The 25,283-nt window shown below is 39.0% G+C and overlaps 2 protein-coding genes across 3 annotated transcripts; both read left to right on the top strand.

Annotated features, from left to right (window-relative positions):
• The first annotated feature begins 731 nt into the window (after positions 1-731).
• bmal2 (basic helix-loop-helix ARNT like 2) lies at positions 732-20,002 on the top strand. Of its 2 annotated transcripts, XM_063479914.1 has the most exons (17): positions 732-1,033; positions 9,341-9,470; positions 9,565-9,618; positions 10,455-10,496; positions 10,659-10,816; positions 11,133-11,212; positions 11,643-11,735; positions 13,038-13,155; positions 13,227-13,376; positions 13,480-13,723; positions 14,143-14,249; positions 15,286-15,436; positions 15,544-15,614; positions 15,720-15,831; positions 15,957-16,047; positions 16,515-16,614; positions 16,737-20,002. In XM_063479914.1, the coding sequence occupies exons 1-17, from the start codon at positions 976-978 to the stop codon at positions 16,892-16,894; spliced, it is 1,917 nt and encodes a 638-aa protein (XP_063335984.1). In that variant the 5' UTR covers positions 732-975; the 3' UTR covers positions 16,895-20,002. The 2 variants fall into 2 exon arrangements, with proteins under 2 accessions (XP_063335984.1, XP_063335985.1); XM_063479915.1 differs by lacking the exon at positions 11,643-11,735.
• A 13-nt stretch (positions 20,003-20,015) lies between these two features.
• si:ch211-245j22.3 (uncharacterized protein LOC563798 homolog) lies at positions 20,016-25,275 on the top strand. The gene is made up of 5 exons (XM_063479916.1): positions 20,016-20,342; positions 21,496-21,628; positions 23,342-23,491; positions 23,579-23,684; positions 24,209-25,275. Exons 1-5 carry the CDS (start codon positions 20,092-20,094, stop codon positions 24,349-24,351), a joined length of 783 nt encoding a protein of 260 aa, XP_063335986.1. The 5' UTR covers positions 20,016-20,091; the 3' UTR covers positions 24,352-25,275.
• The last annotated feature ends 8 nt before the right edge of the window (positions 25,276-25,283 follow it).

Genomic DNA, 25,283 nt, shown 5'->3' with positions numbered 1-25,283 from the left:
AGGAGGTAGAGCAGGTCACTCACTAATCAGAAGGTTGGTCACTGGCTATCCCAGTCTGCATGCCAGGTATCCTTGTGCAAGATACTAACCCCATATTTATCTCAGATGCACCCATATGAGTGTGAATGCCTAGATAGAAAGCACTTAAAGCATAGAAGAAAGTGCTTGTGTGAATGGTGGTATGTTGTTTAAAGCACTTTGAATGCAATAATAATAATTATTGTAATAATAAATATGAAGTATTATTAATAAGAGGAACTATCGGGGTAATGGCTAAATCTCATTATCTCATTAAATTAGGTAACTAAACATGCTTTACAACCAACTTTGAGAAAAGTTTGAGATTTTGATATTGCTAGGATCCTCAAGCATTGTCTCAAAAACTTTTTCCTTTTGTTTTTCTGTGTCACTCTGACAGGCATGCACGGCTGCTTTGAGACTTTTGATCTCTTTTGGGGGGCTCTATCAGACGTTCTAGCTGAGCCATTTTATTAATAAGCTTTTCTTTATGCTCATTTGCTATTAAGATTTCTTTTCCGACCCCCTCCCTTAAACTTGGAATTTTAACTAATTAACTGTCCCAGGATTTGTCCCAGGATAAATAAGTGATTTTAATTATTATTTTTATTATTATTTGGTTATTGGGATAACCAATCAGCCATTTTGACGGGAGGTCGGTGAAGCTACAGCGGTGATTCTGGTTGTGAACCGGTAGGAGGAGACTGTGCTCTGTCTTCCGTGTTTCCCTACTATGTCCTAATTGCACTTCGCTCTAGTACCTTTGTGCACGTTTCGATGCCCTCCCTCTGCTTTTAAATCTTCATTAGCGATAAACAAGCGGGTTTTAGAATTTTTTTGCTCGTTTTGTGCCCCCCCTCGCAGCGTCTTCACTAACAAACACTATCTGGTAGGAGTCGACTGCTTCATCCATGCATTGGAGTCCCGGGCCCCAGCGTACCGGCTCCGGCTCCAGCCATGTCGGCCAGGAATGCAACGGCTACCGGCGGTGACAGAGCGGTAGGCGAACCGGCAGGTAATTCAGACATGTTAAAGCTATTATCACTTTGAATAATAGGGGTGAAATTCAAATGTCTCCGCGGCACTGACATTTAGGAGAAATAGAAAAAAGAAGCGATGTTTTTCCGGCAGTTTTTTGTTGCTCGTTGACTGTAACTTTGCGCTATTCCAAAAACTAGGTCAGTAGATCAGTAGACCAAGCTCGCCCTCTAACGCTACGCCATTTATGTAAGACAACACGACGCTGTTAAGCGATACCACACTGTGAATTGCGCTAAATATCCGCCTTGTGTATTTATCAGTAAAGGATAAGGGTTTTTATATGTAAATTGTGTGTTTTAATGCCTGTTAATGCTAACTCGAAAGATTAAACCACGTAAATGTTAGCTTAGCAGCGGCACCGAGGCGAGGCCGGGGCTACACACTCGGCTAAGATGAGTCTGTTAGAGGAGGTGCTGTCATAGCCAAGGACAGATCGTTCTTGCGGATATTTCTGACGCTTATGTGCTGTTTTCTGATGAAAGTGGTGTTTAATCAGCGTCAGTGCTTGCTGCTATTTAGGCCCAACTAAGGTCGGTGCCTCTATCCGTTGACTCAGCTCGGCCATTTGTCTTACATTAGCTTGGATGAAGCAGACATTTCTGTAAGTTCACTTTAAAGCTCCGCGGTCTCTTTACACAGTGTAAAATATACTCGGAGCCCTTTAATTAGTTGATTTTAGTACAAACTAAAGACCAGTGCCCATATAAATAAACATAACTGTATATAATGTAATTTGGTGAGTCAAAGCCAACATTTGTAAAGAATATCTTCGCTCAAATTCAGAGTTCGTAAATGGTAGTTTATAAATTCCTATAATAAGAACTGAAGTCATATATATAAATATATGTGTGTGTGTGTGTGTGTGTGTATATATATATATATACATACATACATACTGCTGAGGGTTACTGCACACAGACAGAGAAGTCCTTCCATCTATCAGCCTATATATATATATATATATATACACGCACATGTATGTATGTTTTTACCATAAATAACCCTCTTTCAAATTCATTTTCCATTAAGTGAGGGTCTCATATTCAAAGATTCATACTCTGAAACTAAAGCTATTGATTATATAGTGGTAGAAAGTAATTTATGTGTGTGTGTGTGTGTGTGTGTGTGTGTAATAAAAGAGATGATATCCTCCTCTGCTCTGCTGTATTGAAAGCTCCCAGTAACTGAGTACTGCATGCCACATAACTACTGCCATTTTGAATCCAGCACATGCGCCATATAAACAGTTAACTGTCCAGTAAAGGCATATAATCGAATTGAAAACTGCCCATGGGGCCCTTATCCAGCAAGAGTGAGTGAGCTCAAACTGAACTTGTTGCTGCTGGCCTAGGTTCAATTTTTGTTCACACTGCTCAATTTGAGACAACTTTTAGGATGTAAACTGTGCTGGTGTTCAGGTTGTAGTAATACATATACAAAATAATATTGAGCGCAATGTGTTTTTTGTTTTTGTTTTTTTACTGTAAATACTTTGCAAAAGGTGGTCTGAAACACAGCAGTTACATTTATTTACATGTGCCTTTTGCAAATATTTGACACTCATGATCATACTATAATGATAGTAGCTTGTGTGTGTGTGTATGTATGTTACCTATCATCTTCTTCTGGACAAGTGGACCAATGTTGATAAAGCTTGAGATCAACATTACCTAGGTCACCGTGAGTGCCATACTCTATAGTGCGTATACAAATCCCACAATTGTATATATTTTTACATTTATTAGTTCAGTTGAGCACTGAATGGAATGGGATGTCATAGAACCTTAATAATCTGCTATATTTAATCTGAATAAGGTGTCCCCCCCCCTCAACAAAAAAAAAAGTCAGTGATCACTGCCGACCTCTCTTGGTTTTTATTACCACTATAAGCACGTTTTAAAGCTCAGTTTTTAAAACCTTACGATGTAACTACTGCCCAGCCCATGCAGCAGTATATTAATGACTAACCTTGTATTGTGGATGGATTACACAGGTCTGCAAAAATGATCTCCAATTTCCCTCCATCACGTACAGTTTTTTGTTTGGTTGTTTTTGCAAAACGTGGTTTTTTTTGACTCAAGTATAGAATACCAGATTTCAGTTTAAAAAGGGAAATTGTATGCTTAATTCAACTAAAAATGTGAGTTTTGCAAGAAAACCTGACAAGATGGAGTTTTTAAAATATTTTTCTTGGCTTCAGTGAGTAAGAGTCTATAAGAAACAATCAAAAAAATCGTATGCAGTTTTTTGGTTGCAGACTTGTGTTATCTCAGTTGTTTTCCTGACTGAAGCTTTGTCCGTTTACAGTATCCTGCCATACAAGTGTAATTATGTTTGGCAGTCTAATTAAAAGAACACCTTCAAAGTAATCTTATAAATGTAAATCGACTAGTTCTTATTAGGGCTGGGCTATATCATACCGTTCACGGTAATACTGGTGTAATTTTGGGCTACGATAGGAAAATGAAATATCGCGATAGAATATGGGTAAAACGCGCATGCGCAGTGCCTATGTTTACATACGCACATGGCGGCGACGCAGAATGAGAAGAGCAAAAGTGGATCGTTAAATGAAACGGATGAACCAGAATTGGTTTGTATAAAGCTGCAACTTCAGTGGTGTGGAACTGGTTTAGCTTTCGTCCGTCAGATACACAACAAAGCACTATTTTTGGTAGAGCATGCTAGCGGGCCGTCGTTATTACCGTGTTGTTTGGAAAATACAGCACACTTAAAATCAATCCTTTGATTTTTCTGAAAATCGACAGCGCCCCTTATAATCCCGTGTGCCTTATGTATGAATTCTGGTTGTGTTTACTGACCTCGAAACGATTTTATGTGGTACACGGCGCTCGAAAATCTCTCAAATGTTTTAGTACGACTTTGCTAAGCTACGAACCCGCACCGCTTGACAGATTGTCGGAGCATTACGGCTATCGTAGGCAGGAGCCTCGCGGAGTGATACGTACTGTGCTTCAACATAATATTACCGTATTGTGTGTGTATAACCTCTTTTTAAGTTTTGTGGATATTCTACATGGTTATGCTGAGGATATGTCGGCCAATTTCCACTGGAAATGCCTTTTGGTTAAACTGTCAGCAAGGAATTTGTACTGTTACATTTTTATATAACTTTGATGCACATAAAAAACAGCTGTTTGTTTAAGTGAAAATACATTGATGGGGTTTTTTGCACTAATAAAGTTGTGGAGTTGTAAAGTATTTTGTCTAGTGTCAATTATATCGTCAGTTATATCGTTATCGCAAATTTTCAAATGTATATCGTGATAAATATTTTTGGTCATATCGCCCTGCTCTAGTTCTTATATAGCGCTTTTTACTCAGTTTGAGCACTCAAAGCACTTTACACAACAGGACTCATTCACCAATTCACAATCTTTCATACAAGCACTTTATCTCTATGCTTTTTCTTTATAAGTGAAACATTTCTACACACTCACACTCTGGTGAATGCACTGGAGAGCCACTTGCAGTTCAGTATCTTGCCCAAGGATACTTTGTTATGCAGGGATCTAGCTACTAGCCTTCCGATTAGTAGACCTGGTCTACCGCCTCAACTATAGCCAGTCTAACATTCAACATGAAAAATTAAATTAGTCAATAAGCACATTGAGATGCCAGAGTAGGTAACTTCCTCAAGGACTTATAAAGTGCTGTGAAAAAATGTCTGCCTACTTCCTGATTTCTTAGGCTGATTGCATTTTTAATATTCAACATAGTAGAAAAGTCAAAAAACAGAACAGAACCTGTCTAACAAAGTGAAGTAGGCTAAAAGATCTCAAAAGCAACAAATCATGCCGAAATCTAAAGAAATGTCTGAGAAGCAAAGTTACTGACATCAAGCAGTTTTGCAAGACTTTGAGAGTCCAACAACAGTTTATTCATTTTGTAATTTGGAACATTGGTGAACTGTTCCAGAAGTGGCTGGCCCACGAAAATTACTCCCAAGAGCAAATCGACAACTCATCCAGGTCACAGCATAACCCAGAGTAGCACCTAAAGAACTGCATACCTCACTCATCTCAGTTAAGGTCAGCGTTCACAATTCAACAATAAGAAAGGGGCTGGGCAAGACAGTGAACAGAAACACACCTGCCAGTCCGCCTCTTAATCGCTCAAACAAGCAAAGTGAAGGTTTTGGAGTAGCCGTGTCATGCTTTGGCATGTCTTTAAACAGTGTGGAGGATTTTCCTAGCATGAACAATCTGGCTGAATTAAAACGGCTCTGCAAGAAAGAATGGCCCAAAATTCCTGATTGTCAAATGTCTCATTGTCAGTCATCACAGTCACTTGAATGCAGTTATTGCTGCCAAAGGTGGCACAACCAGTTTTTTGGTTTAGGGAGCAATTTACACAGGGCGAGGTAAGTTTGGATAACTCTTTTTCCATTTTAATAAGTAAAATCATCATTTAAAAACTGCATTTTGACTCTGGGTATTTTTATGTAGCATTAAATTAGTTTGTGGCATATATGCAAAAACAAAAATTAAGAATAGGGAAAATACTTTTATCACAGCATTGCATATAAGCAAGTGTAAATAAGAACGTTTACTAGTCTACATTTAGCATCTTAATAAAAGAAGGCATGAAGGAATATGAGTAGCAATTAATTTTTTATCAAGTGCAATATAGCGCTGACCTGAGAACAGTAAAATTAATTGGCTGAAGAAAACATGCTCATACCATTTACTCTCTTAACCACGTGTTTCTTCAGAATTAAAATCAGGTCTGTTAAGTGGACTTCACCAATCTTGGTGCAGCTTTTAACAATGCCGTTACGTCTGCCCCTGTCTTTTGGGACAACCCATCAAACCAACATGTGAAAGAAAATGTTAAATTCCATACAATATTTTATATTAAAATAATCAAATATTGGAGATCAGCTTCTGCATCAAGAGTTGTCCACCATGTTGGATGTGATGCAGTTAGTGGTTGGTAGGGAAGTGTGTATTCACCGACTAGTTGACAGTGGTCCCTGGAGGTTTCTGACAACCACTCTCTAGGTCTGTGTGACTGGTGCTTTTATTTAATCCTACAAGGTCGCCATGGTCTGTATAAATGATACAAACAGGGACACATCTCAAGTTGTTACTCGGATATGATTCACGGTTGGGAGTAGTTCAAAATGCCACAGTTTACTAACTAAACTTTATCTGCTGGGCAAATAAAGCAAAATCCAATAATCCTATATTGAAATAAATATCACTTCATTGTTTTATAAGTTTCTTCTCTATGTAACATGTACATCTATGCTTTCCTTTGCACAGTCATCATGCAGTTAACTGCGTGCCTTATAAATGTTTGACCAGAAGTTGGGCCTTATCATTTAAGCTGTTGAGCTGGTAATGACTAAAGAATGCAAACTTACTGGGCAGGTCCGGGGTGTATGTGTGAGCAGGGTGGAACAGAGTATCCTATGACCTATTTTGATCAGACTGTTTGCCTTTATGTTCCACTCTTGCACATCTGTTCCCATTTCTGTGTTTTTGTTGTTGTTCTATAAATGAACACATTCACCATTTAATGTTCAGTGGCAGCTGATAACTTAACTTTAAATAAGTATAACTTATTTAAAGTTAATGAGAAACAAGTCATTTCTCATGTTGTTGCCATTGTGTGAGCACAGGGTGTGGGGTGAGTTGGGTGCAGCAGATGCTCATTCAGGTGTTGAGTGAATGAGCAAATTAATGGGCACGTGACCTTAAGAGAGGGATTGTGGGAGTTGACAGGGGGATGTTTGTATGGCCTGATGTCCATTCAAGTACTTGCCTTCTCTGTAATCCAACAGAACCTGATGAGGAGAGCGGGATTAAAAGTTAAGCTTCAGCCAACCTGTTAACAACTCTTTGGGTCACAGACAGTGTGAAACTGTTAAAATTAGGTGCCATGGATATCAGCCACATTTTGGCTATTTCTTGCCATTGTATCAATTTCTCACACGCGTACAAACTTGAGTGCCTCTGTGTACATCAGTCATGGCAGCTCATGTTATACCACAATAGATTATACAGTGTACAGGTGTAGAGCTATTAGTTGGTGGTGTCTGAACAGCTCTACTAAAGCAGTTTGTGCATTATAAGTCTCTATTAGCACACCCTGGCCTCAGTTCAAATACATCCCTGTGGGATCTATGATCAGCATGCTGTTTTCTCTCTGAAGGCTGGTTAATGGCCAAGTCTTTGAGCTGTAGGAACATAATGAGCTGGATTCATTAACATCTGAAGGTTCACGGGCAAATATTATTGGAAACCCACTTCACCTTTAAGGAGATGGCCTTACCAATAGGATCCAGTAATTTGAAAACTGTGAGGCTTTTTTTTCCCCTCTTTAGCTTCAGTTTTGTTATTTTGAGCTAATGTTCAAGGTGCTTGTGGTAATTTCCAGCTCCGTATTTGTATTCCTGTAATTCACTAGAATAGCTTTGCATGATTCACAGTTCAAAATTATTCTCAGACACTTGATTCAGTGACCAACTGAAGCTAGTTGTTTTAGCTCCATTATTCTACTTTAAAGCCAACCTTCTGCTGATTCTCTGCCTCTTGTAAATGTAACGTTTGAACAGCAGGTGGTTGGGGCTGGCTATTTTTTGAAATTCTGCTTTTACTGGCATCATTTAAAGCCATCAGTAGCAGGGAAAATGGCTGAAACTGAGTGTTTTGCATAGTCTGAAACACGAGCTTTTGGCTCAATAAAAGTGGCTCTAAAAATAAATCCTCTCCAATAAAAATGCAACTTCTTATGTTCGAGATAACAAAGATTACCACAAGTCAAGTTAGAGCAGCTACACTTGAACAACCCTTTTTCTATGGCATTGTCCATTGTTGTGGGGGCACCTGGCTAAGTGAAGGGACACAAAGTTTGAAATCTTGAAATCTACTGAGAATGCAATATCGGAGTCAAAATATATCATTTTTTTCCTTCATGTTCTGCAGACCTAGCTTTAGAACCTTTTAGCCATATCCCATCAAATAAAGCATCATTCATTCACACATTCTTTTAAATTGCCTTTATATTTTGCCCCTGGTTGTCCACTATAGAGCAGGGCGAAATGACCAAAAATATTTATCACGATATACATTTGAAAATTTGCGATAACGATATAACTGACGATATAATTGACACTAGACAAAATACTTTACAACTCCACAACTTTATTAGTGCAAAAATCCCCATCAATGTATTTTCCCTTAAACAAGCAGCTGTTTTTTATGTGCATTAAAGTTATATAAAAATGTAACAGTACAAATTCCTTGCTGACAGTTTAACCAAAAGGCATTTCCAGTGGAAATTGGCCGACATATCCTCAGCATAACCATGTAGAATATCCACAAAACTTAAAAAGAGGTTATACACACACAATACGGTAATATTATGTTGAAGCACAGTACGTATCACTCCGCGAGGCTCCTGCCTACGATAGCCGTAATGCTCCGACAATCTGTCAAGCGGTGCGGGTTCATAGGTTAGCAAAGTCGTACTAAAACATTTGAGAGATTTTCGAGCGCCGTGTACCACATAAAATCGTTTCGAGGTCAGTAAACACAACCAGAATTCGTACATAAGGCACACGGGATTATAAGGGGCACTGTCGATTTTCAGAAAAATCAAAGGATTGATTTTAAGTGTGCTGTATTTTCCAAACAACACGGTAATAACGACGGCCCGCTAGCATGCTCTACCAAAAATAGTGCTTTGTTGTGTATCTGACGGACGAAAGCTAAACCAGTTCCACACCACTGAAGTTGCAGCTTTTTACAAACCAATTCTGGTTCATCCGTTTCATTTAACGATCCACTTTCGCTCTTCTCATTCTGCGTCGCCGCCATGTGCGTATGTAAACATAGGCACTGCGCATGCGCGTTTTACCCATATTCTATCGCGATATTTCATTTTCCTGTCGTTGCCCAAAATTACACCAGTATTACCGTGAACGGTATGATATAGCCCAGCCCTAGTCCACTAACCCACTTCCATAGCACTGGGCCCACCTGACAATTTGAGAACCAGTTATTACGTTCCAAATAAATCACACAATGTATCTGTATGTGTAACTTCTGTATCAAGTATTTAAAATTGTTTTTAAAGCCGGAAGATAGTATTGCATATGCATATATTTGGCATCTTTATTATATATTAGCTCAGCATAAACAGGTGGAGCAATCTGTTGCAGTAGTGCGTGGTCTCTTATATTGTATTTGAAAATTATATCAATTTCTCATGTTTTATGACCAGGTGCACTTCTCTGTGTGTTGCATTTCAGATGATGTGCTGGTTGAGGAAGAACAAAGTACTTCTGTGTCTCTGCCCAGCCTGATGACCCCACCCTCAGCTGCTGGTATGTCCCTGAGCATGGAGTTAACCCGAAAGCGCAAGGGCAGCGTGGACAACCAGTACGTATGGGAGTGCTTGCTTCAGGAAAATCTAAATCTTAAGACCCACACTAATATTTGTTGTTAATACAGGCACTGCTGTTTTTCTTTCTAGGGATTCAAAATGTGTTTCAGTCCCTGATGTAGATATGGAAGATGACCAAAACAGGTACAGTTTAACTGATAAATGACACAATATGATGCAGAGGAATGCTACATGAAGCTTTAGACCTACTTTTTAGAGACGGTAGTATTTAAACCTCAGTTTCAAGCCTAGAAAATTAGCATTCCCCAACTAGTTGTGAGCATTTGTTAGCAGTCGCTATGAAATTGTGTTGATGAGCCCTGGTCAGTGACCTCTGATAACCACAGGTCATTTTGGGAAAAGTGTGTATTCCCCAGCTGGATGGCAAGTGGTAGCTTGCTGCCGCTAGAAGAAATTCATCTCAAAGAGGTATACCATTCTGTACCAAGGACCTCCTTGCGATTGCTTTGATCGCTTGCAAATTGCTGCAGTCACCAGGACTTTGCATGGAAGATGCTGACTTGTCTGCAAACACTTGCTGATTACTCACTACTCAATACGGTACTGAAAGTGTGAAAATCCAAACTGGAAATGGAGATAGTTTACCTTCAAAGTTTCAGTACAGATGGGTGGTTAGGTAGTGAGCATTTGCAGTTGGCAAATCAGTTGCCATTTCTTTGCAACTGTTTTCACTCTTCACTGACCAACAGACTCAAGCAACCACTCGCCACCTGGTTAGGAAATACTCTGCAGCATTCTGCTAGTGATCAGAGGTTGGTTGGGGGTCACTGGCTGGTTTCTAAGCCTGTGTAACTGAGGCCTTAGTATGTTACTTGCTGGTGTATTGCTTTTCATGGAATTTGTTGAGAAGAAATTTTCTGAAGTCCTAAAGGATTTTCTTCAGGTGCTAACACCTCTTTATACCTTTTTTGTATGCTTTTAATCAGCATTAAACCATTTCAGATTTGTTTTACTTGCAGGTCAGATGGAGAGGACCAACATGTCAAAGTTAAATGCTTCAGGTAGAGTATGACTTAACTGATAAAACTTTCCTATTGTAACATTTCTGGTAATTTTAAAATGCCAATTGGTTAAGTTTTGCAATATACTGCAAGTCTGTAAAGGCAAAGCAGAAAAGTTGTTTCTAATTTTGTGGCATTATTTCTGAATTCATGTGTCTGCAGGGAGCCACATAGCCAAATTGAGAAGAGGAGACGGGACAAAATGAACAATCTGATTGACAAGCTCTCAGCCATGATCCCCACCTGTAACCCCATGTCTCGTAAGCTGGACAAACTCACTGTGCTTCGAATGGCAGTACAGCACCTCAAGTCTCTCAAAGGTACCAACTCAATGTTTTGTTTTGTTTTTTTTAATTTGTTCAATTAATCTATTCTGACTCTGTTGTTACTGGTGGTAACTGCCAGTTATTTAGGTTATTGGTATTGTGCTGGAATGTTACTTATATCCCTGAGCTGTGAAAGGCTGATGGGGGATTGTCAACACAATAACTGAAGAAAGATGTCGTCAAGGATTTTCAAATTTATACCATAGGTGCATCTACTAGGAAGCTGAGCAGCACTGGCAGTCGTCAGTATTCTTTATAATTATCATTATTTTTATTTGTGTAACTTTGTGTAATATCTGTATATTTTCAGGTTCAGCAAGTTCTTTTTCTGAAGCCAACTATAAACCATCATTCCTTCCTGATGAGGAGCTCAAACACCTTGTTCTCAAGGTAAACGCAGAAGTGACAAATCTAACGGTTTCTCTGGTATGAAGTGTAACCTGCAAGTCCCTTTGGGGATGTTTTAACCTTTCCTTAAAAAGCAGAACAACACTCTGTACAGTCCACATATGCTGCAGATTATTATTTTGTTATTTTTTCAAATAACAATGCCAAGCTTCTCATCTTTTTGTTTTGTTTTTGGTTTTTTTTTGGTTTTTTATTCATGTAATTTTATTATAAAGAAAAGTCTGAACATGGCTCGAAGTTTTTGTCTTTGCAGACACACAACAGTGTAACAAAGTAGTTAAAATGTTGCCAATAAACTACATTACTACTGTAAAAAAAATATTTTTTTAAATAACAAACTCTTGCTATTTTTTTCTAGAACATTTCATCACTTTGGCTCCCCTTTTCTCCCCTTTGTTTCCTTATCGTGCAGGCTGCAGATGGGTTCCTGTTTGTAGTGGGCTGTGATCGTGGGAAAATAGTTTTTGTCTCAGAGTCTGTCACGAAGATATTAAATTATAGCCGGGTAAAACTTTTACATTTGTTACTGTTTCTGCAGTGTCTTTTGTTATGAAAACCTGGGACACACCAGATGGCTTTTGTTATCTTGTAACTAATGTAAATAGATTTGAATCCACAACCATCAGGTGACTCTGTAGTGAGATGTTTGAGTGCACAGCATTTGTTATGTATTGTAGTATTCAATAGAAATGGAAATGTCATCTAAATCTATCTTTATGTTGGTCCTAATAGTTAGTGCACAATAGTCTGTTGCAGGACAAGTGATTACTGGAAAGATGCCATACACTCACCAGCCACTTCATTGGGTACACCATGCTAGTACCTCAGATGGATCTCTTTGTGCATTTACAACTGACTTAATTCTATATGGCACTGATTCAACAAGGTGCTGGAAACATTCCTCAGAGGTTTTGATCCATATTGATACAACATAATCACACAGTTTTTGCAGCTTTACTGGCTGCATATCCATGATGCTAATCCCCCGTTCGACCACATCCCAGTGGTGCTTTTATTGGATTGAGATCTGGTGATTGTTGAGGCCACTGAGTGAAATTATTGTCATGATTTGAGATTTGTGACACAGTGTTCTCATGTATCCAAGAAAATGTCCCTCACACCATTACACCACCAGCTGCAGTCTCAACTGTTGACACAAGGCAGGATGGATCCATGTTTTCACGTTGTTTATGCCAGTTTCTAATCCTACCATCCAAATGTTGCAGGAGAAATAGACTCCTCAGAGCACTGGATATTTTCTCTCTTTTGGACCATAGCTTTGTAAACCATAGAAATGGCAGTTTCTGGTGAGCCCATCTGGCACCAACAACCTTCCAACATTCAGTTTCTTAAATCACCTTTTCTTCCATTTTGATGCTCAGTTTGAACTTCAGCGTGCTTTCTTGACCATTCCTAAATGCATCAAGTTGCTGCTGATTGATTAGCTGATGAGTTTTTAATGACCAGTTGAACAGCTGTACTTAACAAAGTGGCTTTTGAGTGTATTCGTGTGCTTGTTGATAGACTATAAAATAATGATTAAAATAACACTATAGTCCTAAGCTGTCATTTAAGCCATCTGTGCTTCACACAGTGTCTGGTGTGCTCCAAGGGTCACAGTTAACCATCAGTGTTTTTTTGTTTTTTTTGTTTGTTTTTTGTTTGTTTTTTTTGGGGGGGGGGGGCGGTGTTTCATCATAAGGAGTAATTGCCTTAGGCCTTAGAGTGGCTTTGACATTTTTTTTTTATATATACGCCATAGGAGCCTTGCTTAGGTCAGTTTGATGAGCTGTTTGTTTTCCTCTAGGCGGAGCTGATTGGGCAGAGCCTGTTTGATTACATACACCCAAAGGACATGGGAAAAGTGAAGGAGCAGCTGTCCGCTTCTGAATTATATCCTCGTGAACGGCTAATAGATGCTAAAAGTAAAGCAAATATTCTTGTCTCTGTTTTTGTGTGTAAGAGATTACGGTTAACGTTTCTCTCGTGTCTTTAGCCGGTCTGCAGGTTCAGGCTGACCTTCCAATCGGTGCAGCACGGTTGTGTTCGGGTGCTCGTCGTTCATTCTTCTGTCGCATGAAGTATAACAAAATTTCTATCAAAGTGGAAGAGAAGGAATCCCAGGGAAATGTCTCCAAAAAGAAAGGTGGAGATGTTACACAGTTTGGTCTAAATTTTAAAAAAAAAAGCTTTTTAATGAGTATGTTAATTGTGTTCTGCTTTTGATTTGTGTCTGCATCTGCTTTTAGAGTCGCAGAAGTACTGCACAGTCCACTGTACAGGCTACATGCGCAGCTGGCCGACCAGTCAGCTGGGAGCAGAAGGGGAGGGTGAAGTGGACAAGCAGGAAAGCTCCCACTTCAGCTGTCTAGTGGCGGTGGGACGCGTCCACAACCACTCATCTCCCCAGGTTAATGGAGAAGTCCGAGTTAAACCCACAGAGTTCATCACGCGCTATGCCATGGATGGCAAGTTCACCTTTGTTGATCAAAGGTAAAACTGGGGTTTATTGTCAAAGTGTGGCAGTTGTGGTGATTTTTACTTTTAAAATAACTATCGATTTTTAATTTGGCCTAATGTTTAAAAGTCCCAGAGAGTCCAGCGCACATTATTAATGTGCAACTGATTAGCATTTGTTATAAAGCTAATTGGTTAGCTTATTGGGGTTTTTTTTTTCCTTGTTTGTAGTTCATGTCATAAATAATAGTGCTCATCAACAACTAGCTTGTGTATCTATAGCAACATAACAAAAGTGGTAGGTAAAACATTCAGTTAACAGATTAAAAATGTTTCTGCTCTTGCTCTGTCTGAAATGTTTATGTTGTATGAATTTTTCCATTTTAAAGGAAATCTTAGTTGATGTAATAGGATATTTGGATCTCTCTTAATTATATTTCAATTTTCTTTGACAGAGCGACGACCATTCTAGGTTATCTTCCCCAAGAATTGCTCGGGACATCGTGCTACGAATACTTCCATCAAGATGACTTACCCCATTTAGCAGACAGACATCGAAAAGGTGCAGTTTTTATTTATGTATGGGTTTTTTTTTTCTTCTCTATTTTGGATATGTTTAAAGCCATTTCCATGTTTAACAAATGGTTTCATTCTTAGGTTTAATATAGGTCAGATAAATACCTAATTAACACAGAACTGCCAGGAATGTGGGTGTTTTGTTTGTTTTATTTTTAACTCCATCCTGCAGAAACTGCAGTAAAATTTTAAGTTTTGTTTAATTTACAAATGATTTTAAATCAAAATTATTACAATTAATTAACAAACAAATACTAAGTAATATATCTCCATTCATCCATTCTCCTCCACTTATCCAATTCATGGTTTTGGGGGGAGGGGTGGGGAGTCAAACACATTATATTAAATTAATTACTGTAAAACTGACAGTTTAGCACACCATCCACACTGCTCCACCTCAGGCTGCAGCGCTTCATCTCCTCAAGCATGAAACCCATTTGATGTGGCGGCTCTGCTCTGAATTTCTACTCTAGTTTTTACTCTGTTTTCCATGTGTTCACTCCGACCTGTTGTACCCCAGTATTACATTTCATTGATGCAGAAAGCGTCAGTCCTTTATGTAACTATATATAAATCCATTTTACAAAAAGCCATGAAATGAGCCAATGGTTTTAGTATAAGTCAGGCTTGACCAATTTTAGGCCTCGAGGGCCGGTGCCCTGCAGGTTTTAGATCTCACCCTGGGTCTACACACCTGAATCAGATGATTTGTCCATTACCAGGCCTCTGGAGAAGTTCAAGACATGTTGAAGAGGTAATTTAGCCATTTTAAACGAGCTGTGATGGATCAAGGACACATCTAAAACCTGCAGGACACCGGCCCTTGAGGCCTGATTTTGGACACCACTGGTTTATGTTATATGATTTTAAAAGCAAGGGGATCAATATGTCCCTGTTGGCGGTTCTAATGTTAAAGGTCTGTATTTTGTGATCACTGATGTACTTTTAGGTTACAGCGTTATCTAAAGATTTTGTTTTCTAGTGTTTCTCTGACTTGTCCTCTTGCTGTTTTTCTTCCACAGTGCTGCGGAGTAAAGAAAAAATAGAGACGAACTGCTACAAATTCAAAACAAAATACGGCTCTTTTGTCACTCTGCAAAGTCAGTGGTTTAGTTTTGTAAATCCATGGACCAAAGAACTAGAATATATAGTATCAACTAACACAGTCATCTCGTGAGTATATGGTTCAGTGGATTTGTACATTTGCTTATGTATCTGTGAGTGCGTCTGTATATATGTGTGTTAATTTGAATTTTTCTCTTTGCTCATCCTATGACCAGATATGATCCCAGTCGAGCAGGTCGGTCAGGAAATAAATCTGAACAGTCGAGCAATCCCAAGGCTTCTGAAGGTCTTTATAAAATTATTCTATCAACACATTATTTGGTTGTAGGGGGCCTCCCCCCCCCCTTTCACTTATTTAACTCTTCTGCTCTGTCTTATTTTTCCCTGTTAGACTGTAAAAAGTCCCCTCCTATTATACCTGGCATTTCTAGCACACCTGGGACTATGATATATGCCGGAAGCATAGGAACCCAGATTGCCAATGAGCTGCTGGATTTCAACCGGTATGTACTGGATATAATTACTTTAAAAACACACAAGTCCAGCATCTGCATCTATGCTCTGGTTACTTGGTGTTGTTGTAGATGAAGGATACTGCTGTTTTAAGTTCTGTGTGGGTTTCCTTTAGGACGAACTCATCACCTTCCAGTGGTAACGTCAGTCCCTTCAGTCTGCCGCAGGACAAGTCCCCACAAATTCACAATCAAATCAGCAACAGCGTGAGTCATGCCGGCTGTTTATCCAATCAATCCAATCAACTTCATGCATCCTTGATGTATGAAGGAGCATTTCCACAGGTCCTTCCTCCCTGCAGCTGTCAGACTGTACAATCAAAACTGCTCCCAACAAACATAGAGGTTTACCTCAGCGCTGTAACTTGCACTATTTTACCAACCGATTCACACTATAACCAGGGTTTGCCTCTTATCTGTATTTTATTTTATTTTATTTAATAACGGTACAGTACTCTGTTTTTGGTAACCATTGTCCTTGATGTAAATATGTAAAAATTGTGTATGTTTCTGTTCTGTGTCTTGTGTACTGTTTGTTTGTATATGTGTCTTTCTTGCACCCAAATTTCCCCTTGTGGGGCAATTAAATGATTATCACATAAAACATTTTTAGAAGCTGAACTATGTCTAAGATGTGATGTCAGGGTTATAGTGTGCTCCCTTTTGGTCTTCAGGTCCCAAATGGAGAAACATCAGACATGGAAATACCAGGAAAGTCCAGCTCGGAGAGTGAGCCTCAAGGAGCTGCATTCTCAGGAGGAGAGACGCTTATGGGTACTTCCACTCATCCTGTCTATAAACTTTGTTATAATAAACTGAGTCACTTGCTGTATTTATTTCTTCCCTATTGTAAGCTGGTCACTTTTCCTTTTTGTTTTCACTCCACCTTACCCCAGGAGAAAATTCCCAGTTGGATTTGGAGAGCGTGGTTGGACCAGGCCTGAATAGCCTCAGCAGTGATGAAGCAGCTATGGCAGTGATCTGGAGCCTTTTGGAGACGGACACAAACTTGGGAGAAGCTGTGGACTTTGAAGAGATGCACTGGTCCTTATAGAATCTGCATTACAGTGTGACACACAGCACGCTGGAAAACACCCGGATCCTCATTTTGATGATGGCAGAAACTGCTTGAAGCTTACTCAAAGGAGCAGCATTCTGTTTTTGTTTTATTTTTTTTGTTTTGTTTTGTTAAAATTTAATATATTAGTTACTCTTCTCCACATAAGCTGTCTAGTATTTGGGTGGCTGCTCAAACAGGAGCAGAATCGGCGACATTAAGGGACACCTGCTTTCCCTCTTCAGAAAGAGGATGTGCCTCTTAAACGTTGCAGCTGCCCGCCCACTCACCTTGAAACGCTGTTCCTCTCCTCCCTGCTTTCTTAAATCTGCCGTCAGCCTCAGAAAGGTTGAAGAAGCCGTGAACGCACAGAAGAGTGATATGATGTACATCATGATGGCTCTGGATCCTTGCTTCTATTTCTCTCCACCTACATTTAAACAAAGGTTGGGAGTGGTGACGCAAAAAACAATTGCACTGAATTGATTTCTTTTTTTTTTAAAGTTGTAATTTCATTAGGTACTGTATGCTTGACTAAAATGCAAGGAGGACACCCTAAAAAACTGGCCAAGCTTTGCAACCCTTCCCTCAGGATCCAAAACCGTGGGTTTAAAGCTTACCGCGGCAGACCACACTTCCATAACCTCTACTCTCTTTGAGAGTCACCTAAAGACGTGGCGCTCTGAGATTTTCTCTTGTCAGTATCTGAACATTTTTCTCACAAACGGTGTAGTAACCTCTTCTCTTGTATGCTGACATATGTCGCTGTATATATGTGGGGTCGATATGATTGCAAACACCATGTCTTCAGGCCACATGTGTCTTAAAGGGATAGGTTGCATAAAAAGCCTCATAATTTACTAGTTCCAGCTTCAAAAAAATTTTAGTTGATGAGCTGCCAGTTTTGATGGCTGGTCATTTATGAGCACTACAGTACGACTTCATGCAAATCAGAACGGCACTTTAGAGGTGCTGATATTGAGGGTTGGTAGCGATGGCTGAAGAGCGAACCCATTTCACATCTGTGACACTTTCTCAGTACGTGTTTGAGACTGATGTGAGTCAGGGAGTTATCCACTTTTAAGATTTTACACACTTCCCTGCATACTGTACAAGTAGTATGTGGTGTCATGAATCAGTACTTGTTCACCTCTGAATCTTTGTTCTTATTGTTGTCTCTATAGTTGTGCAGGTAAGCCATACCTTCAACCGTTTCTTCTTTTTATGCACTGACAGTCTGAGAACATGTTTATGTGCTTGTTATGTGGCAGACAGGGTTGAAATGGATATGTTTGTTAAGGGATTGTGCTATGCAGAAGTGTCATTCCAAACTTTTTTCCCCCTCCCCTTTATTTCCTCTTGTGTAATAGCCACGTGCATGACTCCTGAGTGTAGAACATTTGCAGAGCTGTGGTGTGACATTTGTGAGAACTCGAATGGTCCACGGAGCAGTATGGATCCCATTGCCATTTACCTCATGTAGAGTTTAGGATTGGCCATGCTTTCAGTTGCACATTCTAGCTTTTTACTAAAGTAATGAAACCTCTGATAGCCATGATTTGATGATCTATTTGTCCATCCACTGCTGAGCGTGGCCATGAGTGGCTCTTAGTTATGGAGTTACCAAAGTGTTGTCGTATGCTAAATTAAAGGGTGTCGGCTTGAGATCCTGGTGAGACCAGATAATGTAGAAATTTACTTATAGGTCCATTATAACAAAGTTATTGCATTTGGCTGTTTTTTTTTTGTTGTTGTTGTTTTTGTTTTGTTTTTTGTTTTTATAAGAAATTTAACAACTTGAGTATATACATCCCCTGTTATAAGTTACTTAAAAATAAATCCTCTATGTCTAAACATTTAGTGATTACACATTCTTTTAACTGAAATCTTTAACTTTAAGGAGATTTTTTTTTTTAAATTAAAACATGAACTACTGAAATCCAGCAAAATCATTTGGTTTGTGGCACATGGATTTTTATACCCTGTGTTTGTGTGTGTGTGAGATATACAAGTTGTCCACATATACTAGTGTTCACTGAGTTTTTGGGGTCAAAAAGGCTGCATGTCTATGTGTTATCTTCACATAATCGTTATAATGAAACGGTGCAGTCTTAAAAAAAGTTCCTGTTTGCTTCTTGGGAATACTTTTTTTTCCCCCTCATTTCTTGAAGGCCACGTCAAGATTTTTCAACAAGAACTCTTATTTCGAGGCTGGAAAAGCTTGTTGTGGATCATGCAGAAAATTGTCTGTTATATCTAATGCTTGAATTTTTAAGGAGCCAGTTGATGGAGCAGCTGAACTCTCAAGAGGACCCCTCCTTACTTGTGTCCGGTCTGAAGTGCCTTTGGACACAAAATGAACCTCCACTGCTTTTTGGAAACAGTCTCCGACGTGGCGCCTCTGCAGACTTTAAAAGGAGGGCTGAAACGTATCACTGAATAAACTTGATGAAACGGGGAATGCTGTGCACATCAGAGATGAAACTGGAGCTGCACGTAGTTGCATCAGTGCTCTCTTTGTAACTGAACATGTAGAGCTATGAAGCTGTGCCATAGATGCAGACTGGTCCTTTTGAAAGGCAAAAAGTCAGTATTTTTTTCATCCTGTGTATTGTGTTCAGTCATTGCATTCTTGTGACTGCCACTTTCCCAGAAAACTAAGGAATCGGCTCACATCAGCTTATGTGGTTTATTAGTGATGAACCTTTTTAAAGAGGTGTATGTTTTGCTTCTGTCTGTTCAGAATAAAGTAGTTTTTGTAAGGTAGGGAATGTTTTATTTCATGTCCGTGTCTGTGTGTAGCTGCATGTTGCTTTGGTTTTACTGATTTAATTTTTAAAAACAATTGCATTATTTGAAACGGAAAGTCGAGACTTGAGTGCCAGTTGCTCCACCAGAGGCAGGACCTGAACTCTTGGGGTTATATTTTCCAGGCTATTTGCCAGTTTGCTACTGCCGCTGTCCACACTGGTTTCTGCCACAAGTTTAGTCATGTTCGATATTTGGGCTCCAGACGATGTTGTCTGGTGGATTATTGCTGCTATTATCAACATGTCTGGGCCGTCTTCCCAGGTTGTGAATAAATATTAGTTTACTGAAACTTCAGCTGAAACTTTGGTTGATTATTTATTTTTAAATGATTTTTTGGCTCTGATAGAAACACCCTTCAGTCTGCAGTTGCATGGCCCTTGGTGATGTGGACTGTCTTGAGTAATTACATTGTTCTCCCCCCCCCTCATGTGAGGAGATTAGCTCAGAGTAATTTGTCAGATGTGATAAGGCAGTGCTTGGAGCAACTAAGAAAGCATAGCGTAAGCTGGGATTTCTGCAAAATAAAGTTGGTGGTGAGTGCGGAGCTGCTTTGTCTTTACAGTATGGGCCAAGCCGCTGTCCGGACTTGTGGAAGAAGCAAGTCATATGTTACAGAGCTGTATGAATGGTTCAGGTAAGCTTTTGAATTTGTCTTAAATTTTTACAGGAAGTTGAAAACGGATGCAGATTTTCTTTAGCCTTAAATTGATTATTACGTTCATGCCCAGAACGGAACAGACATGGCATGGTGGTGCAGTGGTTAGTACTGCAGACTCAAAGCAAGTTGGTTCTTTGTTTGAACCTGCTAGCTGGGTGGAGCCTTTCTGTGTGGAGGTTGCATGGTTTCCCTGTTCCTGCATGGGTTCTTTTTAGGTAATCCAGCTTTCTCTCACAGTCCCAAGATGTCCTTGTTAGGTGAAGTCCTGAAACCAGATTGACTATGGGCGTAAATATAAGCTGAGTGATTGCCTCTGTGTTGCCCTGAGTTAGACTGGGTGACCTGTCCATGTTTTATCCAGCTGCTCAACACGGGTGAAAATGAATGAAATTTATAGAACAACTTAAAGAGATTTTTTGTTCAAAACAATCCTTGCACATCTATTATCCTGTACTTCAATTCATTCTCTGACTGAAACGAGCGGTTTTGCCTCCTGAGCCAACTTTGTTTTGATTGGCTGCCCCTCCAAACAACAGGTATAAACAGCAGCTGAATGGGAGCTTTTGACCACATTAGGAAATCTGCTCTCACTGACATCATCCAGAGCCAAGAGTATTACAAAAATCTGAAATTTAGTTTTTAGAGCAATCTGGCGCTCATTGTAATTACTTGCACATATGCTAATTTCATTGTTAAATAATGTTTGAGCATATTTAAAATAAGCATCCATCAGTGCGAGAGTGTACTTGAATTTGGGATCAATACATTTATTTTTACTCTTATTGATTTTAGCATTGTAGGAATTGCCAGTGTATTTAGCCAGATTGTAGGGAAATCTGCAAAACTAACAGCATCAGCAACAAAGTAAAGTATTATCTCCTGTGGACTGATCAGCTTCACTCTGCCATGATGTCATTTGGCCTAATTATCTTGGCACTTGTGCCACACTCTGTAAATAAGCTTTCAAACACATGTAATCCACACAGGTTGGGGATGGGTTGACCTTAATTCCACTGATTCTCAATTTAAGACACATTTTCTCTCAAATCAGACCCCTCTCTCAAACTACCCTTGTTTTCCAACTCCTTTCGTGTATAAAAACACAAACTGTTGTTTTTATCTGTGGCAGAAAGTTTGTTATCGAGTGTCCAAGTGGGCTAATCGCTCTTCACGAGTTTCAAAGGCATTTCTGTGATGGAACTGTGGGCAGTGAGTCAGCAGAGTATGCAGAACAGATTTTCCGCACGCTCGACAGCAATGGGGTAAGCATGACTCTATAGAGTAGGTCTATACAGTACAGGAGTCTTGAAAAAGTATTGAGTCACCACTCACTACTTTATATTTTTGCCTCCATGAAATCCAGAATTGCAAAGTTTTAACCTCCTAAAACCTGAACTCTTTCATGGCATGCATTTTTAATTTCTTTTTGCTATTTGGGCTGATTGGGACCTGATGAATGTAAAAACAATGAATTACATGATTTTTTTTTTTAACCTAATTTGTGTTTGTGAGAAAAATGAGATCCACATATGAGGACATTGGCTTTAAATTTCAATAGAACAGTGGCAGTATAATGTCCTTGTAAGTGGATATCAGGCCCTTGTAGAGCAAAATGTAGTATTCTGGTCTAAACAACCCAAAATGTGATATCCACATATGTGGACGCCGGGTCCTAGGAGGTTAAAGTAAACCTGAGTAATAATTATCCAGGTCTTCCAAAAAAGTATTCATAGAAAAACACACTTTTTTCACTCTTTGTGCCTGAAATATTTTAGAGGAATTATTTTTTCACTTAACACTGAATCATTCAGGCAATAAAGGGGCACCTAATTCAAGGGATGAACCAGTGTTGTCTTCACATAAGTTTAGCGAATAGCCCATTTAAAATTGTATCTGTAGGAAGCCTGGGAGCCAGTCTCAAGAGTACATAATTTGTTCCAATATCTTTAGATTCAAAAAGATTCAAGATTCAAAGCGTTTATTGTCATTTAATCTATGAAAAGTGCCAAAAATTAGATATTTTGACAGGCATAAATTAGTGGTAGTTTTGCTCAGAGATGCATCTGGGCCTTCAGTTGATCCATCTATCAGATTATCATGCTGAAGCTTAACCTCCTAGGACCTGGCGTCCACAAATGTGGACATCACATTTTGGGTTATTTAGACATAAATACTCACTTCTGCTCTACAAGGGCCTGATATCCACTTACGAGGACATTATACTGCTACTGTTCTATCAAAATTTTAAACGAATATCCTCATATGTGGCTCTCCTTTTTTCTAGAAACAAAAATTAGGTAAAAAAAAATAAAATCTGGTAATTCTTTGGGACCTGATGAATGTAAAAACAATCAGCCCAAATATCAAAGAGAAATTAAAAATGCATGCCGTGGAAGAGTTCAGGTCTTTGGAGGTTAAAGAGAAATGGTCTCGGTGGAAGGGTGTCTGTGAAGAAACCATTCATATAGAAGGGAAACGGGAAGAAAAGGCTGAGGAATGAAAATTACACAAGATCTGGACTGAAAATCAGCTAAAACAGGTCTGGTAGTGAGATGAATCCAAATGTGAAATGTTTAAATGATTGTCAGAATGTAGGGGTCATGTCAGGGGATGGGTACAACAGTGAGTGTGTAGAGCCATTTTCTAAAACGCAATGGAGGCTCTGTAGGGGGCGGCCAGTGGTGGTGGGGATCTTGTTAAAATTGATTAAAGAGTGCAAAAAGTACAATCAAATTTTGATCCATCATACAATACCATCTGGAAAGAAACTAATTAGCAACAGCTTCGTTTCTCAGCATGATGGTGATCCCAAACACACTGCCAGTGAATTAAAGGTGAATGTGAATGCCAGTGAATGTCCTTCAGAAATAGTTCTCCAGGCATACTGAAGACAACTAAAAGAAAGGACATGCTTTCATAGTCATGCATCACAAAACTGAAACAAAACATTAACTGTGTGGTGCTTTTTTTTTCAGGATGGGGTGGTTGACTTCAGAGAGTATGTCATGGCCATCAGCATGCTTATTGAAGGTTCAGCTGTTGAGAAACTGCGCTGGTCATTCAAGCTCTATGACAAAGACCGAGACGGAGCCATCACAAAGGAGGAAATGCTGGAGATCATGCAGGTGTGCAGGCTCTGTGTTGTGGTATATAAAACAGAAGATGTGCCAGATGTTGCAGTTCGACTGATGTGCGTTTCTTTGTTCGGACAGGCTGTTTATAAGATGAACGTGGCTGCTGGTTTAACCAAACCCAACCCACTTACAGCTGAAGAATGCACCAGCAGGATATTTGTGAGATTAGATAAAGACAATAACGGTGAGGAAAGGTGGCGACTTTTCCCTCCTTTTTGCGTGTAATCATACTGCAATGTTATTTCTATGTGTATCAAAGTTGATCATATATGTTTCTATAGAAAAGGTAAATAATCCAATTTAAAAATAAATAAATAAATCCACTAAAATGTGGTTTGTTTTTAAAAGTATCTTTAGTAACAACTTTAAACAATAAAAACATCCTTGAAGCCTAATAAGGCATCTAATTGAAGACAAAACTGTAGCATGTTTGATGCTGATTAAAAATAACAAAATGCAAATGGGTTGCTCAACCCACAAAATAAGTAAGAGGCAAAAATGTTAATCTAAAAGATATGATTTGCTCTTTTCCATTTTGATATAATTAAAGACAACAAATACTCTGGATAATATACAGAGGCATATTTTACTGACGGTGGTTCCCTAAATTTAGCCCCAAAACTTTCCATTCCCTAGTATCAACCCTCACAGACAGATTATTAACAGTCAGTCCAGTGGTTTTTGTCTAATCGGTGCCTGTCCTTGCAGCAATCATCAGTCTGGAAGAGTTCATAGAGGGAGCGCTGGATGACAATTGGATCAGAGAGATGCTGGAATGTGACCCGAGCACCGTGAAGGTGGGGAGGCCGCTGAAGAGGGACACCGCTTTGGAAAACCCACGGTTAATTTGAAGTGGTTCACTATTTAGGCACACTGGACCAGCCCGTGTTTGGGCTAAAAATTCAAGGAATCAAATTCTATCTTCATCTATTGGATAACTTTGTCGTAGCTGCTTTAGAGTGCTGTAAAATTTGGAGCTTATTTTATCAAGCTTCCACAAGATGAAATGCTGTGTTTTTGTTTTTATGTATTGCTCTGTTCTGGGTTATTAATGTTCCTCAAACATACCAGATTTTAGAAAAAGTATGAATTTACATATGTAAATCCATAATGTACACATGACACATGTGAGTGAAAAAAGAAAAAAAAAAGAACTGTTATTATTAAATTCTGCACTTGTGGCCAGATTAACTTGCACAAAGTAATGGACCCTAATAACATTATAAGAATGACATCTCCACTAATGAGGCCTCACCAATGGGTATTCATGCTACATCAAAGTAATTGGGTAATAGACTAATAAAAATTAAAGAAAAGTTACTATTTTTTCACTACTACATTATTTATTTATTTTTACAGTAGATATATAGTGTTAAAACATTTTCTGTGGAAAAAAAACATCATTTTTAAACATGTATTTTTGAAATTACAGGACAGTCAATGACCAATGTAATTTTTAAAAAATGTAATTTTTACACATCTATTTCTTAAAATTTACGCTCGGAGAATCATGCTATTATTATTTTATTTTATTCTATTTTATTTATGTATTTATTTATTTTTATTTTTTTCGTCACTGACGCTTTTACACCACTTGGTGTCGCCTGTACTTCTTTAAAGCTCACTAGCCACAAAAGTAAGGCCTCCAAGAATTTAAGGAATACGTCTCTTCCCTGATCCAGCAAAACATGGGAAATTTCACTTTTGCGTTACTTAGCTCGACGGACCGCTGTGTGTGAAAGCCGCTGTTGGTTGTGACTATTCCTACATCAAGATGACAATA

Source organism: Pelmatolapia mariae, linkage group LG7 (assembly GCF_036321145.2).
Source record: "Pelmatolapia mariae isolate MD_Pm_ZW linkage group LG7, Pm_UMD_F_2, whole genome shotgun sequence".
Taxonomy (NCBI): Eukaryota; Metazoa; Chordata; class Actinopteri; order Cichliformes; family Cichlidae; genus Pelmatolapia; species Pelmatolapia mariae.
Note: the sequence above shows the minus strand (reverse complement) of the source record. Positions and strands in the feature narration are given on the sequence as shown.

Bases quoted from the DNA above. Each gene is read 5' to 3' on its own strand.
- bmal2 (XM_063479914.1), top strand. From the start codon at position 976: ATGTCGGCCAGGAATGCAACGGCTACCGGCGGTGACAGAGCGGTAGGC. The intron at 11,213-11,642 runs GTAAACGCAGAA...CTTATCGTGCAG, and splicing joins TCAAACACCTTGTTCTCAAG to GCTGCAGATGGGTTCCTGTT. The intron at 15,615-15,719 runs GTCTTTATAAAA...TTTCCCTGTTAG, and splicing joins CAATCCCAAGGCTTCTGAAG to ACTGTAAAAAGTCCCCTCCT.
- si:ch211-245j22.3 (XM_063479916.1), top strand. From the start codon at position 20,092: ATGTGGACTGTCTTGAGTAATTACATTGTTCTCCCCCCCCCTCATGTG. The intron at 20,343-21,495 runs GTAAGCTTTTGA...TATCTGTGGCAG, and splicing joins GAGCTGTATGAATGGTTCAG to AAAGTTTGTTATCGAGTGTC. The intron at 23,685-24,208 runs GTGAGGAAAGGT...CTGTCCTTGCAG, and splicing joins ATTAGATAAAGACAATAACG to CAATCATCAGTCTGGAAGAG.